Here is a 17,383-nt window from a genome sequence, read left to right as displayed (position 1 = left end):
GTTGTCTTTTCACTTCTGGTGGCGTCCACTGGTACAAAAACTATTTCAAAGTTTTATGAAGCTCAAATTATCTAGTTTTTGGTTTATTTGTTTTTGTGTGGTATGTTTTTGACATCATATCTAAGAATTTACTGACAAAGCCAAGGCCATGAAGGTTTGCCGTTATGCTTTTTTCTAAGATTTTCACAGTTTTATTTCTACATTTAAGTCTCTAGTTCATTGAGTTAATTTTTACATAGGATATCAGGTATAGGTAAAACGTCATTAATTTACCCCTGACTATCCAACCCTACTTGCGCTATTTGCTGAAGATAACATACTGCCACCATTGCGTAGTCCTGGCATCTTATTGAAGCACAAATGACCACAGACTCTGATCTATTGCTTTATTACATTATTCTATATGTCATTGATTATTATACTAGTACTACACCATTTTAATTATTGTAGCTTTGTAGTTTTGTCATTAGGAACTTCGAAAATATTTTTTCAAGATTAATTTGGCCATATGGGTGCCCTTGTACTTCCATATAAACCTCATATGGACTAAGACTATAAAAGAGAATAATGGGATTTTGATAGTGATTGAATTGAATAGTGTTTCCATCTTAATATTATTAAGTCAGAACATCTTCCCTCTTATTTACATTTTATTAATGTATTTCAGTGTTTGTGATTTTCAGTGTACAACTCTTATGCATTCTGGAATTTTTCCTCCAGTATTTTAAGCTTCTTGATGCTACTGTAAATGAAATTATTTATCTATTTTTATCTTAAGATGTTTCATTTTTAGTGCATAGAAATTCAACTGATTTTTGTGTGTTGGCTTCATAACCTGGAACTTTGCTATACTTATTTATTAGCTCTTTTATGTATGTATTTTCTCTTTTTTTAATTACCCTGGATAGACACAATTTTGAACAGAAGTGGTAAAAGCAGGTATCTATTTTAATTTATGATCCAAAGGAAAAAGCGTCAGCATTTCACCCTTGAGTATAATTTTAAGTGTGGGGCATTTTTTATTTGGAAAATTTTATGTTCTAATTTTGAGATTATAGAGAGTAATTGTATTACTTTGAAACCAAGAGCATTGTCTGAAAGTCCACCCATTCTTTTTTTTTAATTTAAAAAAACATTTTATTAGGGGCTCATACAACTCTTATCACAATCCATAAATATACATACATCAATTGTATAAAGCACATCTGTACATTCTTTGCCCTAATCATTTTTTTTAAATTTTAACAATTTATTAGGGGCTCATACAATTCTTATCACAGTTCATACATATACATACATCAATTGTATGAAGCACATCTGTACAGTCCCTGCCCCAATCATTCTCAAAGCATTTGCTCTCCACTTAAGCCCCTTGCATCAGGTCCTCTTTTTTTTTTCCCCCTCCCTCCCCAGTCCACCCATTCTTAAAGGTAATTATTACTCATGCCTTGAACATTGATCTTAAAATGATCTTTTAAATCATCCTTTCTTTAAAAAATATGATGTGGTATAAAGTACTCATACTACTACCATAGGTGAATAATACCCAATGTTTTACTGGTGGCAGTTCAGACAATGGGGGTATAACATGCCTTTTATCTTGTAACCCAATACTTTGAAGTGAATTGCCTTTGGAAATGTGATGATTCTAATGTGTGCTTTAAAAAATAAAATTGCAGATTGGTTTTGTGCTGTATCCCCTCAATGGTGGTCCTGCCTGGGAATCCACGGATCACAACAACATTATGTTCCTCACCATATGCTTTTGCTGGCATTACGCGGCCAGCCTGACTGTTATTGGACTGAACTTCGCCTTTGTCACCTGGTAAGTACTGACCTTAAAATTTATAGGGTTAAGGCTGGGGCTAAGGCAGCTTAGGGTTAGGGTTAGGAAAAAAAATAACTTAAAATAAAAAATGCAAATGGGAACTTAATTTCTTAGTACACTAGAAAATAAGTCAGGACAGCAGAAATGTTTTTGCTAATAATGAATTCCCATTAAAAAGAATAAATGGTGACTGAAGGTTGAAATAGCTCACCAGTGCCTCTGCTAGGCTTCTGGCCCGTGTGCATCCCGCCAGTGCATGTCTGTGCATACACATCTTTCCCTTTGCTGCTCTCCCTTCCTAAGTAGGCCTGTCCACACTCTCATTTAATTCTCCATTTGCTCGTGTGTACATAGGATTCACTTACAGAGTTTGCAAAATGTAGAGCCATTTTTAAGTACTTGTAAGTCGTATTTAGTAATTCTTGTATTCCTCCTGTGAAGAAGCCATGGTAATGTTGTGGTTATGTTTGGGGCTGCAAACCAATGGTTGGCAGTTTAAAACCACTAGCAGCTCCACGGGAGATAGATGGGAGTTTCTACTCCCATAGCTATTTCCAGTCTCGGAAAACCACAAGGAGGGTCACTATGAGACAGCATTGACGCGATGGCAGTGAGTGAGTTATGACTTCTGTTTGCCAATGCCCATTTAATTGGATGTTTATTTGACATCCTCTAAAAATAATGTTCGATTGATACATGTTCTTACCATGCTTCCTAAGAGTGTTAGAAGGAATTTAACAGTGTTAAGAACACACATTTCTACCTTTGCTCCTTATCAGTTGTACTACATTAGGCAAATTACTTTACTACATTAAATTTCAGCTTCACCATGTACAAAATGGAGAAAATAATAGTGCCTAAATGAGATGCAATATTTATACTGCCTAGGAAATAATAAGAGCTCAATAAATGTTGTTATTGTTGCTGTTTTGGGTCATGGTCTTCATCCTGGCCTCCTCTTTCCCCTTCCTGTGTATCAGTTGAGTGAGCTATCAATTCTGCATGGGAAGTGAGCTTATTCTTATTAGGGGAGAGGAACTACTAAAATATGTGCAATAATTGACAAGAGTAAGGAAGTCTCATGGCAATTAAATATTCAGCTGCAGCTTGAGGGATATACATAAATAGAAAGAGGTGAACACAATTCCTCTTTCTTTTTTTCAATTTTTAAAAATCACTTTATTAGGGGTGCATACAACTTATCACAAGCCATACATACATCAATTGTGTAAAGCACATTTGTACACTAATTGCTCTCATCATTCTCAAAACATTTGCTCTCCACTTAAGCCCCTCACATCATTTTCCCCCCTCCCTCACTGCTCCTTCCTCCCTCATGAACCCTTGATCATTTATAAATTATTACTTTGTCATATCTTACACTGTCCGACATCTCCCGTCACCCACTTTTCTGTTGTCTGTCCCCCAGGGAGGAGGTTATATGTAGATCCCTGTAATTGGTTCCCCTTTCCCACCCCACCCTCCCGGTATGGCCACTCTCATCACTGATCCTGAACAGATCATCTGTCCTGGATTCTCTGCGTTTCCAGTTCCTATCTGTACCTATGTACATCCTGTGTTCTAACCAGAATTGTAAGGTAGAATTAGGATCATGATAGTGGGTGAAGAGGAAGCATTTGGGAACTAGAGGAAAGTTTTATGTTTCATCATTGCTACACTGCACTCTGACTGGCTCGTCTCCTCCTTGCGACCCTTCTGTAAGTGGATGTCCACTTGCCTTCAGATAGGCTTTGGGTCTCCACTCTGCACTCCCCCTCATTCACAATGATATGATTTTTTGTTTTTTGATGCCTGATAACTGATCCCTTTAACACCTTGTGATTTCACAGGCTGATGTGCTTCTTCCATGTGGGCTTTGTTGCTTCTGAGCTAGATGGCCGCTTGTTTACCTTCAAGCCTTTAAGGTCCCAGATGCTATATCTTTTGATAGCCGGGCACCATTAGCTTTCTTCACCACATTTGCTTATGCACCTGCTTTGTCTTCAGTGATTGTGTCGGGAAGGTGAGCATCATAGAATGCCAGTTTACTAGAACAAAGTATTCTTGCATTGAGGGAGTACTTGAGTGGAGGCCCAATGTCCATCTGCTACCTTAATACTAAACCTATACATATATGAATATAGATCTATTTCCACATCCTCATACATAAATATGTTTACATATGTACATACCTTTATTTAGACCTCTAAATTTAGACCTCCTAGCTCTTTCTTCTATTTCCTTTGACTTTCCTCTTGTCCCACTATCATGTTCAGCCTTCATTTGGGTTTCAGTAATTCCTTTCAGTTACATTATCCTTGGTCACGCCCTACCAGGCCTCTTACACCCGCCTCACCACCTATTTGGATCACTTGTTCTCTTGTCCCTGGGTTTGTTAACACTACTTCCTTCCCCTCTCTTCCTCTTCCATGTCCCCCCAGAACATTCCTTTTCATTGTTTTCTCCTCCAGATTGTTCATGCAGCCTATCTTATTTAGACAGACCAGCAGAGATAACATGCACAAAAACAAGACAGAGCAAAACCAAGCAATAAAAGAAAACAAAACAACAACAACAACAAGTCAATGATAACAAAACACAACACAACAAAAATAAAGAAAAGCTTGTAGTTAGTTCAAGGACTGTTTGTTGACCTTTAGAAGTGTTTTCCAGTTGGGGCGCCAAAGCCCTGGCCCCAAAGTCTATTTTTGGTATTCCCTGGGCACTTTGTTGCTCTGTTCCCCTTTGTTGTTCTGTTGCATGCCTTAGTGTGGTGGGATCAGATCAGGTAGAATTCCCACACTATGTCTCCAGTATTGTCTCCTGTAGGGCTATGGGTCAGTGAGGGATGTCATTTCTCATAGTGGTACTGGCCATGTGGTCCTCTCTGTGGATTCGCTGCTCTGAGCGGGAATATCATCCTCAAGGCTTGGTGGGCCTGGATCTGCTCCACTCTCTCATCCTTCCCCTTCATTTGCTCCCACGTGCTCCAATCAGACATGTTCCTCTCCCAGAGCTGCAGATTCAATGCTGTCCTTTGAAATAAATTCTTCTGCAGGGAATTGGCTACAATTCCTCTTTCTAAGGTAACTAATGCCAGACTACAATTGGCTTGGTAAGTAAGCCTTAGTTGATACCAGTCACCAGGCATGCAAGCCCTTACTCCTTCAGAGCCCATCACTGTTGTAAACGTTCTATATCGGGGGAAGGGGTGTGGGGGAGGGGGCAGAAGGGAGGGAAAAAAAGAGGAGCTGATCCCAAGGACTCAATGGAAAGTAAATGTCTAGAAACAAACAATGGAATATATGTATGAATATGTCAGATACAATTGATGTATGGATTGTAACAAGAGTTATAATAGCCCCCAATAAAATGATTAAAAACAAAAGTTCTATGTCTGCAGAGTTCAATATGGCAGTCTTACAGATTGTGTGGCTGTGTGCAGTTACCAAGGCCCTGAAAAGTGGATTATACTAGATTAATGTAAATGAATTTGAATAGTCACTTGTGGCTAGTGGTCACCATATTGAATAGTACACATCTAGTAGGTCTCTAGATTTTCAAAATGCAGTAGGCAGAGTTCTCAGTTTCTGCTGGAACCAACTTTCCACTCCATTATTGAAGTATTTTTACGTCTGGGTCACTGAATGAGGAAACCATTTCCTTGACTAGCTTCCAAGATGTCTCTTTTAGATTCCCAAAATGTTCACCTTCTTTGATCACGCAGTTGCTTTCTTGTAGACATCTAAGTGACTTTGGGTGCTGGAAAACTCTACTTATTCCATGATTTAATTTCTATCAGTCCTATACCATTCCCTTGACGCTTGTGGATGATCTAGTTAAAACAGGGTATTCCATGGAGTGAAAAATGACTTCTCCTGCTGTACCAGGCTGATATCTGGGCCTCATCTTCTGAAGGGCTAGGCAGGCTTCCGGAATAAATTCAGCATTCCAAAAACATTTTCACCTTCTTCCAGTTCCCATTCCGAGCCCAAAGAAGACTACTATCTCTTTCTCTTTCAAAAGCCTGCAGACACAGAAAGAAATTCCTCTCCACTTGCAGTTCTGTAGAAACTAGAAATCTCATTTATTCTTTCTTAAAAATTTATTCTTTCAACTGCCCCCTTTCTCCATCCTGCCGCACATCACACACCTTTTCTATGCTTGTGACTGTGGTGTCTACCTGCCATGTCCATATTAAATGCCCATTTCTTCTGAAAAGCTTTCTATGACTACTCTAGCTCACTTCCCTCAATGAGTTTTAAAGTATTTTGTTTACTCTCTATATACCCTAAGCAATGAAGATCAATCTTGAGATGTTTACTATTGGCTTGCATGTGTGTTAGACTTGTCAAGAAAACATCTCGTATGTATGTAGGCTTCATTCGTTTGGAAGTCATTGTGTATGTTTTTTAGTTTTGCTCTCATCTCAAAACCTACTGCCAGGGAGTCAATTCCAAGTGCTAGTCACCTTGTGTAGAGTTTCTGAGGCTGTCTATCTTTATAAGAGCGGACTCTCATCATTCTCCCCTGAAGCAGTTGGTGGATTTGAACCAACAACGTTGCAGTCAGAAGACCAATACTTACCTGACAAAACTACCAGGACTATATATATTCCCATAGTGCTCTTGAAGAGCTATGACAAGAGTTTAATGATCTGATTTTTTTTAATACCAATGTAAGCAACACCTTAAAAATAGGTGCCTTTCAGTGACAACACAATGACCCTTGACAACCTGTTTGTCAGGCATTACTGGGAAGTGGTTTGTAATTCAGCTACAGTGGGGTTGGTGAAACATTTTATGACAATTTGTTTGACACAGCAAAAACATCACATTGAGATGAAACTAGACTCTGAAATTTACATGGGGTCCTCACTGCCAAGGCTCTGGAAAATGAATCTGTAGTTCCTCCTTTTCCAAAACAGTGGTTGAATGGTTGCCTTGTCTAGCTCTACACCTGTGTTCTTGATGACGCTTCATAGGTGTGTCTGGGAATCTTGCCACATGTTTTATTGTGTTCCAGAATTTGAAACCACCTCTACACAGAACTTTTTCAAGTCTCCCTCTTGCTCCATACTTACATTGCTTTTCTAACTCATGATTCATGTGAGCGACTTTGAAGAAGAAAATGGGGATTCCCAAATTCAAATCATATTCTAGTTTCCTGGAAGTGCACCCACAATCTCGACTCTGTTCTTCTTTATATTGAGAATAGGCAGACCTAGCCTCCCAGACACACCCTGATACTCACTCCCTGGACTGAGCCACTCCAATAACGAGCCCTCATTTGCTCTTCCTTTTTAATCCCTTGTCCCTCCATTTGTCCTTGGTGCCATTTCTGCATGTGCCAGTGCATAGAGCTACTGCTGGCAGACAGAGCTGAGTGAAGGTCTAAGGGTTCCTCTACTCGATGGTTTGGCAACAGCGGAAACAGCCTAGGAAGGAAGCAGGACAAGCAGAAGGAGACGCTTGGACCTGGGAGCATTTAGTTTTTAATGCACATCCAAGTCTTTGTTTTCTTTCCCTCAGAAGTCAGAGAGTGGGTTGCAATTAATTAAGCAATGGATTTCATTAAGGTTGTATACTTATTGGTCACTGAGTCAGATTCTACTCGATGGCAGTGAGTTATTGTTTTTTTCTGGGGGGAGGGGGGTGGTGTGTATTAGTCTATCAGCTAGAATGTTTGCTTGAAGAGTTGAGGCCATTGAAAGATGCATCAGTATTTAGTTAGTAATTATTAACAAGCAAATTATTTCAAGAGGTTTTCTTTGACCCTTCATGAGTCGGCAGACTGTTGGTTACCCACCATGTTCTCAGAACCCAACACACTGCTATCAAGTCGATTGCAAACCTGCAGGACTTGGTAGAAGTACCCTGATGGGTTTTTGTAACTGTAACCATTTATGGGAGTAGACAACCCTGCCTGTCATCTGTGGAACCACTGGTGGGTTCGAATTGCTGACCATGTGGCTAGCAGTCCATTATGTAATCCAGTATGCAACCAGAGCACCACTCAACCCTGCTCAGTTGCTGCTTATTTGAGGAGTAAATGGTGAGTTTAAAAGACCTGAAGAATTAGCCTCTATGAGCTGGTGAGGGATATGAGCTCCTAGAAAATTCCCCCAGTGGCCGTTGATTCATTAAATGTATGTTGAGTTGCTACTAAGTTCCAGGGATCATCTTTTACTGTAAGGCTGGAGCAGTACATAAGACGAGGCTTCTGCTGTTAGGAAACTTATATTCTAGTGGGATCCAGAGCAAGTCAAAGTATAGGGTAGGCTTGCTCTGCAGAAAATAAAGGACAGCTTGTAAGTGGATTGGCGAAGGAGAAAAGGGGAATAGGATTTGCTTATTGAACTTGTTGTGTTTTCCTATAGATTGGGGGGCTTTGGCCATGCTTCATTTATCTGGTGACAGTACAAGATCTACAAATAACCATAGACTGGAAAATCTTTATGTGTAATCTTGTTATACGCTTGTTTTCTCTCATGAGGGAAGTGAAGACTGAATTTCAGTCACTAAGACCCTTCATGTCTTCCAATGTCAAAAATTATCATTATAGCTTCCTCTAAACCAATAAAATCTCCTAAGCTATGAAAGCCATCTTAAGCGGTGATGGCTCTTCACACTTGTTAATTCATCATGGACAGGACCGTTACATGCAGTTGAGCAGCACAAAAGTGCCCTGAGGAAGGGGCAGGGATGGCTAGAACCCAGCCTGGAGTCCACAAGGGGCTGGACATGGGCTCCCTGCCCTGGAGAAAGAGCTGCCTTTGCGTATTTCCTTTACAGGAGAGGCCATGTTTTTTGCAATACACAGCTAAGGGCACCCTTGATGGAGCAGCTCAACTGAGCTTCATTGATTGGCTTCCTACATCTCAGAGATTGTCCAGCTTGATTTAGAAATGATCACAATCTATTGCCATTTCATTGATTTCAACTCATGGTGACCTACCCCACTCACTAATTAAACTAAATTCTGACTCATAGCTCGACCATATAGGGCAGGGTAGAATGGCCCCTTCGGGTTTCTGAGATTTTGAATCTTTAGTAGACAGCCCCATCCTTCTCCTGTCAAGAAGCTGGTGAGTTCTAACTGGTAACTCAGTGTTCAGCCAGTCAGGGCTCCTGCCGGTGACCTCCTGCATCACAGAGCCGAACCATGATCCATCCGCTTATTCTGGTTGCAATCTTTATACCCTGCTTCCACCTGCAGCTGAGTGGGGTTACAACAGCTAGCATTTCTGCTAGTGTTTGGATTTCAAAATGTGTTGTACACCCACAGACCTCTGGAAGTGATGGAAGTTTCGATGATGCCTAGGGAAACAATTATTTAATACTTTTGAAAGTAAAATGGCGTCTGTTTACTTACACCCAGTTTTAATTCACATCATTTTCAGGTAGCTCCCAACCCAAATAAAGTGGCTTTCCTTTTTGGGTTACCTACCTTTGCACAGAGGATAACTTGGGAGTTTGCTGTACTGTGGCTGCATATTGCTCTGCTCTTTATTTTAAACCGCCTCTGACGTGAGATGCTCTTTCCTCCTCAGGTTGGTGAAGTGTAAACTTAGGAGGTCCTGCCCCACGGAGGCCGGACTCCTGACAAAAGCTGAACGAGAACAGGAATCAGAAGAGGAGCTGTGACTCTGCTGAATCTTCCTTGATGATCCTTTCTTTTCTGTATTGTGCTCATGGTTTCATTTTGAAAATGTTTGTCTAAAGATAACCTTCAGTGTACTGTCTATATTTTAAATATTGTTAGCATATTTGAATTTAAATATTTTATTTTTAGATATGAAAATTGGGGATTACTTTCTTTTGCTGGTATTCAGGCGTGGGAATGATTGCTCGATCACCTAAGGTTTGATGCCCCGCTATGAGAAATATTTGTTTAATTTGCCTGATAGTGATCCTTCAAGCTTCTTGGCTTGCTGTAACTTGTTAAACGGAATGGCATTTGTTTATCTTGTTACATGAGACATCAATAAATGCATGCATTTCATATCTTTGCTTTCATGCGTACATTATGAAGAAGCAACCTCATGACAATGAAAGGCCTCTTGTGAGAGACTTCCCTCTGGGATACGTAGGTTCTCTCCTGGAGAAGTAGGCAACAAGTAGACCAGAGCTGTGCAATCTTTCAGAAAGTGGAAGGTATCAAGATACATGGGATCTAAAGGACATCTGGTTGAAAAGCCTTGGCAGAGTGAGAGTTGTGATGTTAAGAATAAAAAATATATCACACAGCATGGCAGGGGCACCTTACCATTTCCTCTGCTGAAGGAGCTGTGAGGTAAAAACAAGAGAATTTCTTTTATGGACTGTCTAGACCAGTGGTTCTCAAACTCCCTAATGCCGCAACCCTTTAATACAGTTCCTCATGTTGTGGTGACCTCCCCAACCAAAATTTATTTTTATTGCTACTCCATAACTGTATTTTTGTTGCTACTCCATAACTGTAATTTGCTACTGTTATGAATCAGGGAACCCTGTGAAAGGGCCATTCGACCCAAAGGGGTTGTGACCTACAGGTGGAGAACCACTGATCTAGATGGTGGGTGAAGGAGCCCCAGCTGAGTGTCGGAAAACTAGCTCTGCTGTTCACCAGCCTTGAGGACTTCTCCAGTCACCATTCACCAGGTGCTGTTGCTTTTGAGTGGATGCTGACTTATGGGGACGTTATGTGTGTCGGAGTGGAACTATACTGCCAGAGGGGTGGGGGGTGGTGTGTGTGTGTGTGTGTCTCCATGGCTGATTTTTCAGAAATAGATTTCCAGGATCTTCTTCGAAGATGCCTATGCATGGCATTAACCCTCCCACCCTCTGTTTAGTAGCTGAGTGTATTCATTGTTTGCATCACCCAGGGACCCACTCACGATGTACTTCTCACTAAGGAAGTTGACCTAAATGGGTTCTGGAATCTATTACGCTGTCACACTCTAGGAGTTGAGAAACTTTGAGATGAAATTGAAGCATGTGTCCAGCTATTTTCATACAATGGTAGTCCAGAAATCCAGTTTCTTTGGTGAGCGCAATAGGAAGGAGGGGTGTCAGAATGCTTGCACACTGTCCAATCATAAAGGAAAAATGTCTGTCTTAATGGCCACTGGAGGTGAGACATGAGTAATGACAGGAACACCAAACAATCTAGTCTGATATATGTCATAGGAACACTGAAGAGGGGGTGAGCAGGTTCTTCAGGTTAAATAACTGACTGGGAACAGTTTGTTATGTAAAGTTGGAAAAGAAAAGATGTGAGTACTTCCAGGTTTATTTTGCGTAATGCGGTAAACATTAGTGCATTTCTGGGCAGGGCTTCAGACCGGTTTATTTTGGTTACAGTACTGAGAATTCACATTTCCATGGTGACATTGGACTAGTAAACACAAGGCCAGAATTCAAACCATGGGAGAAAGAAGAGGCTATCTGCTCCCATAAGGACGGACAGTCTTGGAATCCCTCAGGAGCATTTCGCTCCAGTCACAAAATCACTCGTGGTTCGAATTACTTTATGGCAGTGGGTTGGTTGGCTTCTTTGTTTTTTGACTGTATGCTCCAGATGTACTGCATCAAAATCTACATTGTAATAAGATTCTCCAAGGAGGTTAAAAATCACCTGGTGGCAGTTTTTTCAAGATGATGGCCTAAACAGAAATGCTATGCAAACCATCTACTTTAAATGATTCAATGAAAAACGTGGATGAGAAACCTGGAATATTGAGATTCAACACAAAAGATAGAGAAGTGGATTAAATACTCGTAGAAGAAGCTGAACAAAAGCAGCAAGAGAGGAGAGAGGAAGAGGGTTGGCAGCTGGCTTGATGCAACAGCAGTCTCCCACTTTTGAGAGTGCTTTTCTTTAATCATTTTATTGGGGCTCATACAACTCTTATCACAATCCATACACGCATAAATTGTATAAGGCACATCTGTACATTCATAACCCTCATCGTTCTCAAAACATTTGCTCTCCACGTAAGCCCCTGGCATCAGTTCATTTTTCTCCCTCCCTCATGAACCCTTGATTTATAAATTATTATTTTGTCATATCTTACACTGTCCGACATCTCCCATCACCCACTTTTCTGTTGTCCATCCCCCAGGGAGGAGGTTATATGTAGATCCTTGTCTTTGGTTCCCCTTTCTCACTCCACCCTCCTGGTATGGACACTTTCACCACTGGTCCTGAAGGGATCATCTGTCCTGGATTCCCTGTGTTTCCAGTTCCTATCTGTACCAATGCACATCCTGTGGTCTAGCCAGATTTGTAAGGTAGAATTAGGATCATGATAGTGGGTAGAGAGGAAGCATTTGGGAACCAGAGAAAGGTTTTTGTTTCATCATTGCTACACTGCACCCTGGCTGGCTCATGTCCTCCTTGTGACCCTTCTGTAAGGGGATGTCCACTTGCCTAGAGATGGGTTTTGGGTCCCTACCCCGCACTCCCCCTCATTCACAATGATATATTTTGTTCTTTGATGCCTGATACCTCAACCCTTCAACACCTCGTGATCACACAGGCTGGTGTGCTTCTTCCATGTGGGCTTTGTTGCTTCTGAGCTAGGTGGCCACTTGTTTACCTTCAAGGCTTTAAGACCCCAGATGCTATATCTTTTGATAGCCGGGCACCATCAGGTTTCTTCACCACATTTGCTTATGCACCCATTTGTCTTCAGTGACCGTATCAGGGAGTTGAGCACGCAATGATATATATTTTTTTCCTTTGATGCCTGATAACTGATCTCTTCGGCACCTCGTGATCACGCAGGCTGGTGTGCTTCTTCATGTGGGCTTTTGACAGCACTTTTCAATCAAAATCCATTGCACTACCATCAAGTTGATTTCACCTCATAGTTGTATAGTGATTCTGAGCTTTAAATATTTACAGAAGCAGACAGCCTCTTCTTTCTTTCACAGTGCAGTCAGTGGTTTGGAATTCATGACCGTACAGCAAAACCTGATACAAGCATTCAACAAACTAGGAATAGGAGGGAAATTCTTCAAAATAATAAAAGGTATATTTCAAAAATAACAACCAATATCACAGAAAGAAAGTGACAGCGTTCTCGTGGGAATGGGAACCAAACACAGATGCCCGGCATCTCCGCTCCTGTACAACCTGGTGCTGGAAGCTCAGCTATCGTCATCAGACAAGAAGGGAGATGAAAGGCATACGAATTGCTAAAGAAGTACAATTCTTTCTATTTGATCTCGTTTCATCGTGGTGCACAGGATTGCCCTGAGTCAGAACGGACTTTCCAGCGTCGAATGACAACGTGTGCAGCAAAACTATGCACAACCGAACAAACCACTGCCCAGACCCGGGCGGTCTTTACCATTGTTGCAGCCACGGTGTCCGTCTAGCTTGCTGAGGAGCTTCCTCTCCTTTGCTGACCTTCTTCTTACCAGCCATTCTGTCCCTTCCCAGGCGCCAGTCTTTCCTCATAACATGTCCGTAGGGTGCGAGATGAAGTCTTGTCATCCTCACTTCCAACGAGCATTCTGGCTTCTTAAAAGACAGATTTGTTTGGTGTTCCAACAGTAAATTGTTGGTCTTCCAAGACTAAATAGTATTGTGTTAGTCTGGGTACTTTTGAGTAACAAATCCACAGAAACTTAATTATAAGATAGAGTTTTATATAAAGGCAAAGTGCGCATCAAAAAGCATCCTAACCCAGTGCTGCCCAAGCCACAAGTCCAACATTAACCCATATATCCGACACCAATCCACAAAGTCCTCCTCAATCTCACAAAACACACACAATGAAGCCGACTGCAGGAGAAAAGCCCAATCAGTGAATGTGTAAACATCTCAGTGCTGGCAGGGGTTTCCACACAGCTGCTCCAGCACTCAGGGCTGCATCTGGGTAAGTCCATGCGGCTTCTCCTTTGGGATGTCTTGCAGGAAGTCAGCCTTGCAAGCTGAAGCAGGAAACTGGTTAAGGCAGCTGCACCCTGGTGCGACCGTCAGAAAACAAGAGACCTGAGAACTAGAAAGGTGAGGGTCGCTGAGCCATTTATCCCTCCACCCTTCAATTAATCCCACATGTGTTTATCGGCCAGGTTGGCACAATAAACTAACTACCTCAAAGGTTTTCAATATTATTCACCAATTATAAAAATTCAAATATATCGGGTTAGTGCCCTGTTTCTCCACTACCCATTTATTTTTTTCCCTTTTCCCCCTCTCCTTTTTAGTTGGCTACCATATGTATCCCTGGATTTGGTCTGGCCCCTACCATACTACCTGGTCCTCATCCCAGGGATGTTTGTATACAGTAGCTTTTTCCCTATACCCCTTTTGCTTTTTTTTTTTTTAAGCTCACCTTAGCAAACTCTTGTTGTACTTGTCCTATTGTGGCTGGCTTACTTCACTTAGCATGATTTCCTCCAGTTCTTCCCATGCGGTGATGTGCTTCATATGTTCATCACTGCTTTTTAGTGATGCGCAGTACTCCATTATATGTATATACCACAGTTTTTTAATCCAATTGTCAGTTGATGGAGATTTGGTTGTTTCCAATTCCTTCCATTTGTGAACTGTGCTGCGATGAACACTGGAGCACAGATGTCTGGCCATGGTTTGTTTCTTGCCTCTTCTGGGTAAATGGCCAGTAGGGGGATTGCTGGGTCATATGGTAGCTCAATTTCCATCTGTTTTAGATATTGCCAAATTGATGTCTACAGTGGCTGTAAATTAAGTTCCTAAATGCTTCCTTCACCCTACCCCTCACCATATGATACCAGTTCCACCTTACAAATCTGGTTGGACCAGAGGATGTACTCTGGTACAGATAGGAACTGGAAACACAGGGAATCCAGGACGGATGATCCCTTCAGGTCCAGTGGTAAGAGTGGCTATACCGGGAGGATAGAAGGAGGGTGGGTGGAAAGGGGGAACCGATTACAGGGATCTACATATAACCTCTTCCCTGGGGGAAGGACAACAGAAAAGTGTGTGGAGGAAGCTGTCGGACAATGTAAGATATGACAAAATATTAATTTGTAAATTATCAAGGGTTCATGAGGGAGGGGGGAGTGGGGAGGGAGGGGGGAAATGAGGAGCTGATGCCAGGGACTTACGTGGAGAGCAAATGTTTTGAGAATGATGAGGGTAATGAATGTACAAATGTGCTTTATACAATTGATGTATGTATGGATTGTGATAGGAGTTGTATGATCCCCCAATAAAATGATTTTAAAAATCATCTAGAGTAAAAAAATAAGAAAAGGAAAAAAGTTCAAATATATCAGCTTTTCTGTGGTTTCCTTTAGTCACTGTCCAACATTCATATACATATGCGGCAATTAAAAGTAATAACGCTGTTTCCTTAGTTCTCAAAGTGACATTCTTGCTCTTCAACACATTAAAGAGGGCTTGTGCAGCAGATTAGCCCAAAACAATACATGGTTTGATTTCTTGCTTGCTGTTTCCATGAGCATTGATTGTGGATCCAAGAAAAAAGATTTTTTTCTTCATTTATAACGAAGTTGTCCATTAATCCAGTTGTGAATATTTCAATTTTCTTTACACTGAGTTATAAACCATGCTAAAAGATGTCATTTAATACATATCAACAAGTGCTTTAAGTCCTCTTCATTTTTTGCGAGCAAGATTTTGTCATTTGCATATCATAGGTCATAAAAAAGCCTTCCTCTAGTCCCTCTGCTGTGTTTTATTCATGTAGTCAAGCTTCTGAGATTATTTGCTCAGTAGGCAAAGTGAATAAGTGTGGTTAAAGACACAACCTTGACAAATACCTTCCCTGATTCCAAACCATGCAGTTGTCTGCTTCTATTCTGACGACTACCTCTTGGTCTTTATACAGGTTCCATAAGAGTACAATTAAATGTATTGTAATTTTCATTCTTCTCAATCCTATCTGTAGTTTGTTATAATACACATAGTCCAATACCTTTGCACAGTTAATAAAATACAAGTAAACGTCTTTGTGGTATTCTTTGCTTTCAACGAAGATCCCTCTGCTATTAGCCAGGATATTCCTCATGACACATCCTCTTCTGAATCTGGCATGAATTTCAGGCAACTCTCTGGCTATACTGCTGCAACCATTTACAATTTATATTCAGCAAAATTTTGCCTTCATTTCATACTAATGATATTATTCAATAGTTCTTACATTCTGTTAGGGCACTTTTTTTTTTTTGAATGGGCACAGAGAGCAACTTCTCCCAGTCAATTGGTGAGTTAGCTGCCTTTCAAATCTCTTGGCATAGACTTAGTGCTTCCAGTGCTGCGTCAGTGTTTTGAAACATTTGGTTTTCCATCAGTTGGTATTCCATCAATTCAAGGCATGTTGCTTTTGGCTAATGCCTTTCAAGACCATCAGTCTTTTTGATGACTGTATTGACATAATTGATGCACCATATGGGTGAATGGTTTAAACATATTAAAACATTAAGCAATATCAACACAATTAATTTTTCTTCATTCCTGTACTCATTATTATTGTCTTCCAATTTCTCCCTAAACGCCTCAGCCACAACACTGGGAAGTGATCTAGTTACTGTATCTAAAGATTTACTTATCTTAGATTTCATGTAAAGAAAATTTTACCAACTGCCCCCACCCCAGAAACAACAACAAAATTAAACACAGAAAAACCTTAATCCACAAGAAGACAGAGAGTAATAAAACTAGAACATACTAAAAATGGCTCAAAATGGAAAATAAATTAGAAGATGTCCAATTATAACCTAATTGTATGTCCATTATCCACTTTCCGATGCACTCTGTCTGAGGAAAAAGGTATTTACATCCCTGATCAATGGTCTGAGGGAATTAGATACACGGTGATTCCACATGGGGACTCTACAAATGGATTCTGGTTTTTCAATGTCATCCATGTTGTTGTCAAGTGTCGTCAGTTTGCTTGCAATCTACAGCGAGTCTATGCACAAAGGAACAAAACACCACCCGGTCTTGTGTGATCTTAAAATTGTTCTTATGTTTGAGCCCATTGCTGCAGCCACTGTGTCAATCCATCTTGTCAGAGCCCTCTTTTTTATTTCCCCTCTACTTTGCCAATCATGATGTCCTTTCCCAAAGACTGGACTCTCCTGACAATGTGTCCAAAGTAGGTGAGACAAAGTCTCACCAACCTTGCTTCTAAGGAGCATTCTGAGTATACTTTGTCCAAAAGATATCTGTAAATAATACCATTTACCATAGCCACCCCAAAGAGGAAATATTTAGGAATGAACACAACCAGAAAAATTAAAGACCTGTGCAAAGAAAACACTCTTAAAATAAACCAGGAGAAAGCTACAGAAATGGAAGAATATACTGGGAGAAAGGGGAAACCCATCACATTGGATATATAACCCACCCACCCCCTGGGGGATGAATAACAGAAATGTGGTTGAAGGGAGACAATGGACAGTGCAAGACACAAAATAACAATAATATATAATTGATCAAGGATTCTCAAGGGTGAGAAGGTGGGGTAGGGAGGGGGAAAAAAGACGAGCTGATACCAAGGGCTCAAGTAGAAAGAAAATATTTTGGAAATGTTGATGGTAACTTATGTAC

The 17,383-nt window shown here is 40.8% G+C and overlaps 1 protein-coding gene across 10 annotated transcripts in view; it reads left to right on the top strand.

Annotated features, from left to right (window-relative positions):
• The window catches only part of LOC142439915 (transmembrane protein 45A-like), a 125,634-nt gene extending 115,802 nt beyond the window's left edge, over positions 1–9,832 (top strand). For all 10 annotated transcript variants that reach the window (XM_075542634.1, XM_075542633.1, XM_075542626.1 and 7 more), the window contains 2 exons: positions 1,680–1,825; positions 9,381–9,832. In XM_075542634.1, coding sequence (XP_075398749.1) covers positions 1,680–1,825; positions 9,381–9,474 — 240 coding nt within the window. In that variant the 3' untranslated portion in view covers positions 9,475–9,832. The remainder of the gene's footprint in view (positions 1–1,679; positions 1,826–9,380) is intronic.
• Positions 9,833–17,383: the final 7,551 nt, after the last annotated feature.

The sequence above is a fragment of the Tenrec ecaudatus genome, chromosome 2, assembly GCF_050624435.1.
Source record: "Tenrec ecaudatus isolate mTenEca1 chromosome 2, mTenEca1.hap1, whole genome shotgun sequence".
NCBI classification, from domain to species: Eukaryota; Metazoa; Chordata; class Mammalia; order Afrosoricida; family Tenrecidae; genus Tenrec; species Tenrec ecaudatus.
Note: the sequence above shows the minus strand (reverse complement) of the source record. Positions and strands in the feature narration are given on the sequence as shown.